Below are 6,000 nucleotides of genomic sequence, written 5' to 3'. Positions count from 1 at the left end.
GTAATATATATACATATACTAAATAAATAAAATAAATAAATATGAGCCCTTAGTTACATCCCATCTCTGCAGGTTTGTCTGTTTTGTACATCAAAACAAAACACTAAATACGTAACTAAAAACTACTTGTCAATACATATATCAGATCATGATCACCTCTAAAACTACAAATAATTCAAACTTATTGAGTTAATGTGGCGAAATCATCATGAATCTCACTTAAAACTGTAAAACTCATGTGTTATATGTTGTTCTTCATTGTATATTCATAGAAAGTCGAGGCACATTTGGTTTATTACACACTATGTATAGACCTGTTGAAAAACTGCAATGATGCACAACACCACATTAGAAGAAGCAACGTATATTTTTATTATATGCTATGTACATATTTTACATTATGGTACAGCAAAAATACACGGTAATGCTACACAGTCAGGATTGCACGGTTTTAGAGTTAGGCCACAGTGGTCGGGTACCGTGGTATGAGACATAACACTGAGTTTACAGTAAGTACAGCATACATCTTTGGCTTCATAGGGATAACATGGAGCATGAACAACACTGAACAAAAATCTCAGTCAAGACGGAGCAATGATAGCTGGGTAACACACAGGAGGAGGTGGATGATTTGTCAATGATTTCTTGGGTTGTACTGGATTTTCACCTCAGACCAGAGACCAAGACAGCAAAAACTATTGTTTTTTTAGGACATAAGAGTATTTTCTTCTGCTATGTTTCAGTTCAGGTTAGTACAGACCTGTTTTTACGACCTGGTTAAGAAGATTGTATCCTAAAATCCCTGAATCCTGTCAGAATGCTTTTCCCCACGTACATGGTGTATGCCTACGCATATGGACATAATCTGCTCACACACAGTGTATAGGGAGAGCACATTTTAATTCATTCTCTAATTGGCATCATTTCTCTCAGTCTATTAATTTGTGGTAAAATTAAACTAGTCTTCATTTTGCGGTGGTTGTTTATAGAGAATCAGAACACCTCTTTCCCTCCTGTCCCTGATAATACCGAATCTTCTTTTCTCCTCCCACCGAGATACAGCGGCGGCAGTTACAGCCTACGGAGCATCGGGGCGAGGGACAGAATACAGAGAGAAACCGAGAAGACAGAGATTGGATGAAAGATAGATGGGGAAAGAGAGCAGTAAAGAGAGAGATAGAGAGAAGGGAAGTGACATGGTGAGACAGAGCGAGAGAGAGAGAAGCCGACAGAGAGATGGATGCAGCGGGGTCGCTGAGGTGAGGAGATGGTGTAATGATTAGATCACAGATACCCTTGAGCCTTCCTCCCGTCCCTCCCACACACGCAAAAAAAAAAAAAAAATCTGGAAGCACATTCAGAGGAAGGAAGGCCTGCAGTTGTAAATGGCCCCGCTGTCAGAGTTCATCTGGGCGGAGGAGGAGTGCAGGAGTGGATTACCGGAGTCGGCGATTAGAGAACCCTACTCTGCCTCTCCAGTTCTCCCAAGATGGGAAGAGAGGCTTGTGTTGGATCTCATTTGTGCCGCTGCCACACCGCAGCTCTCTCTAAGATTTCCTAAAGATGTTATGAATTTAATGTTTGGCTGTTCAGAGCCAGCAGACATTTTAGGAAGCATGAGGGGAGGAGAAATATCATCCTCAGGGTTCCCACTGGGCATGAAAGTTTCAGGAATATTAAGAAATTCTGAGTAAAATTCAGGGATGGAAGTAAAGAAACTTTACAATATGACTTCTTCTTTACATATGACTTCATATTATGAATTCCATGTACTCTGATACTTTGGTCTTGTCTTTAAGGCGTCTTCTTTCCCTTTTATTCTCAATTAACAAGTCTGAGGCTGATGCTTAATTCTGCCTTAAATACTGTTCAACTCCTAATCAGATGATGTCATCTCCAAACTTTAGCAAACTGAAGGTGACCGCTTGGAAATGAGGACATGTGTTTAGGATGCTTCCATCTAGTGGTCACTTAATGACACTGTTGATAACACAAAATTGGAAAGGGGATTATAATACTTCACAGCTGACAAAATATGTTAATATGATACCTTTTTGACATTTTTTCCCCCAGTTTTCCATCCAGCATTTAAACAAATGACTGCAAAAAGAAAATCTTTTGTCGTAACATTACATAATGGCATGGAGCGACAGGGCTGGCGGGGGGTTATTAATGATTTCCAAACATAATGTCTCCATTAAGCGCATACAAAAGCATATTTTTACAACTAATTATTAGTTTTACAAAATATATTTCTGACACAACACCCAGTGGCATCAACAATGACAAAGACATGGTAGGAGAGGAGTATAGCTTTGAGAGGAAGCAATGCCCTAAGGGCTGTTTCCAGAGGCAGGATCCACCAGTTAGTTACTAAAGGCTTTCTTGATCTTATCATGTACTTAAAGTTCAACAGCACCTCGGAAAAGTTCTTTCTTCAGTATTTCACCATGTTTCCACTTAAAGTAAGTGGTAAACTAAAGCTGCCTCTGAATCAACCAGCCCAATGTATGTTTCAGTGATAGATATCATTGTATTTTATGTACATTACATGTTTGCTTTTTAAAGAAACATGTTAAATTGTTACACAGTTTTCCTTAAAAATGAAAAGCTGCATAATTTTTTAAAATGTCATGAGTAGGTGTGAGTAGGTGTGTGAAAGTCTGTATTTGAGGAGTGAGGGGGAACACAGGAAATGAACGACTTCAAACTGAAGAAATTAAAGGACTAGTTCAAACTAGTGTCTTCACGGAGAGAACTGTATATAACCGCATAAATCCGACTGCTGCCTTCAGATCATCATTTTGGATCTATGCGCGCTGCCTTCTTATTCTGTCTTTAGCTTGATATTGGACTGTGTTAATAGTATACGGTTGTGTTGTGCAGCATGTTTTGCTGTAAAGGTATTTATTCCCTCAAATGTGGGAAAATCCTCTTTCACTGTGGATTAGGAAGACAGTATGCATAATGTTTACGGGAGGTGAGGGTGGAACGCAGAAAAGAAGAGGGGCTGAGAGGGAGGACAGTTAGAGGGAAGATATAAGCAGCAGAAAAGGGTTTCTGAAAGCTGATATTTCCTTCCTTTTGGATTGAAGCTGTTGCTACTTTGAACCAATAATATATACTCTTTTAAATGTTTTTCTTGCCAAATCAAGTGTTCAACTGTGTTCTTGAGGGACAAAACCTCTGACATACTTGCTATAACATTGCTGCTAACACCCAGAATAAAACATTTTAATGTGTAATCTGGTGAAAAGAATCTGGATTGATTAACTCTGCAACAATGCAATCAATCAAACGGCATCAAATCCGTCATATCTGTAGATGATGAAACTGAATTAAACTTTAAAGATGTTCTGAAAAAAATAAAATAAAAGTGACGCAGAAAAGTGGGGGGGGGGGGGGGGAAGAACAAAGTTGGGCTGTTTCATATACTTTCCTTTTCTTCTTTTTTTATGTGAAGAGGACAGGTTGCTCCCAGGTAGCTCGGCTTGTTCCCCCGACAAGCCGGTAATGCCTCCAATAAGATAAAACCTCGGCAAATGTGCTCCTGTCGACAGAGCTGCCACCGATAAGAGCAGAGGATCGCTAACGGCCAAGACAACTAAAAACATGAGAGGCCGGGCCGGAGATAAAGAATGTAGGTGGTGGGAGGAAAAAAAGGAACAACAGCGATCAACTGCTGGCACTGCGTAGCGATGCTATCCGACACCATCCCTCTCTCACATCTCCTGTCTTACATCTCCTGCGCGAGCGCGTGTGTGTGTGAGTGTGCGGCGATCATAATCTGAAAGGGAGGACAAGTGGGTGGTGTGTGTGTGTGTGTATGTGTGTGTGTGTGTGTGAATCTGGGTCATCAAGTCATCAATAACCACCTGCATTAGTGGAACAAACACACAGGCAAGGTCAAAATAGACAATTCAGAGAAAGAAGGGGATGAAAAGAAAAAAAAAAAAAAACTCTTTCCAGTGTGGGTCCTTTCCAGCTCAGACAACTCTATTCCCACAGGGGGATGGATAGATGGATGGATGGATGAGCGCATGAATGGAAGAGTGGCATTTGAGTATCTACTTTTGACAGATTGGCGACGGCCGACTTGGCAAGAGGAAACAGGTGGGAGTTGGGGGCTGCGGCTGGCTCGGGCAGAGAGAGGAAGGGAGCGAAGGGTGAATTATGGATGGATGGATTAAGTTAGGGAGGAGGAGGAGGAGGAGGAGGAGGATGGGTTGGGGGGGGGGGTTGTCTGGCGAGGGCTTGTGCCCCGCTGACAGGCAAGCTGCTAGTTGGTGGAGTCACTTAGCCGCGCAGAGTCAACCAGAAATGATCGGGCATCTTTGCGTATGCAATGTACTGTAGCCCTTTTTTTTCTCTCCCAAAGGCCGCTGGGATGGTTGTAGGCAACAGGGCTCCATCGAGGAGAGTGAAGCCGTCTGCTTGGCTTTGAAAAGGAACACTGGAGCAAGCAGCGGTGCAGGAGCTGACACCGGTTTCACTTGTTTGTTGCTGTTATGTGCTCAGTTTGCTCACTCCGCTGCTGCCGGCCTTCCTTTTATCTTATTCTTCTTCCTGTGTTGGACCGTTCACTCCTCGCCCTCCTCTACGTATGTGGACGGAAACCAGCCGACCTGAGGGGAGGGAGGAGAGGAATGAGTAGCTGTACAGAGGTTGATTGACAGTTTGTGACTCATTTTTGTGATGCACTTTTCCCTCAACCTGCGATAGCTTGTTCTACCTTCGATAGTCTACATTTACCAGAATGCCTTTCAACAGCCCACAGAGATGAATTGTGTATTGTATGTGTAGGAGGAGAAAGCAGTAGCTTCATAATAATTTTATAATTACTCAAAAATATATATATTTCACATGCTACCCCTGCAGAAAGTCCTTTGTCTTTTATTCTGAACTCCAACTAAATGTGACATTTATTGCTGATGTTTTAAATCGCTAGCATTCAAATGATAATGATATTATGCAATGTTCATCAACAAGAGCTACTTTTCAAACACAAATAAATTGTCTTTTTTGGCAGATTTATTCCGTTTTAATTACATCTGTCACATATCTTCAAGCATGGTACCTGAGCTGAAAACTAAAAAGCTAGTCTTCCATTGTAAAAACAATTAATAAGACAGATTAAGCCTGATTAAATGTCATTAAATTACATGAATGATTCCCAGAATAAATGACTGACAAAAAGATTTATATTAAAACTTTTAAGGGCAACATACAGCGAGGATCTTTTTCATGAAGAAATGCTATTAATTGAACTGATGTAGTGGTTTATCCCTGGAAAAGCAGTGTTTAGCTTTCACTAGAGTAGCATCAACACACACGACTGGCTTAGTAAAAGAGAAAACCTCCTTCACTCACCGCAGCTGTTCACAAAACACACTGGCAGTATAGACACATTACTGAGGGCTACAGCACACAAACATAAACACACACACAAACACAGGCTGAATTTCTTACTCAATCTAACACTCTGCCAAGCTGAAATGCAGTGCATCTGATTGGGAGTCAGTACTTCCCTGCATTTAGAGCAAGGATTATCTCAGTGCTGCATGCCTGATTATAGAGCGCTCTCTGTATTGGACGGGAGAATTTATGCATTTAAGACGTACAAGAGCAGCAAGTTAACTCTTCCATATGACGATGTGGGGAAACAGAAATGTTGGAAACCCGACAGACTAAAAGAAAGCAGACCAAATCTGAATAGTCCCCTCCGGGTATCTGTAGACAAGAATATCTGCCAAATCTTTCTTCTTCAAAAAGCCCTAGTGGTACCTCAAACTGGATTTAAGAATTTCACATCCAAAATGAAGAAACGAAACGGGTGTCTGACTGAAGTGAGCTATTGAAAGTTCTGAAACTTTACTGCCTTGATCAGATATCACTGAATTTAAACATGAATGCAAAACACAAACTACATATATCACAGTTTTATCATTGCATCAAATGAAAACTAAATTTAAAGGGGGTACAACAAGAATTCACCCTTCA

The 6,000-nt window shown here is 41.1% G+C and overlaps 1 protein-coding gene across 1 annotated transcript in view; it reads right to left on the bottom strand.

Moving 5' to 3' along the window:
* Positions 1–348: 348 nt before the first annotated feature.
* The window catches only part of LOC122972694 (guanine nucleotide exchange factor VAV3), a 94,658-nt gene continuing 89,006 nt past the window's right edge, over positions 349–6,000 (bottom strand). Inside the window, exon 27 of the mRNA XM_044339950.1 lies at positions 349–4,625. Within this exon, the coding sequence (XP_044195885.1) occupies positions 4,581–4,625 (45 nt within the window). The 3' untranslated portion in view covers positions 349–4,580. The remainder of the gene's footprint in view (positions 4,626–6,000) is intronic.

Source organism: Thunnus albacares, chromosome 21 (assembly GCF_914725855.1).
Source record: "Thunnus albacares chromosome 21, fThuAlb1.1, whole genome shotgun sequence".
Taxonomy (NCBI): domain Eukaryota; kingdom Metazoa; phylum Chordata; class Actinopteri; order Scombriformes; family Scombridae; genus Thunnus; species Thunnus albacares.
Note: the sequence above shows the minus strand (reverse complement) of the source record. Positions and strands in the feature narration are given on the sequence as shown.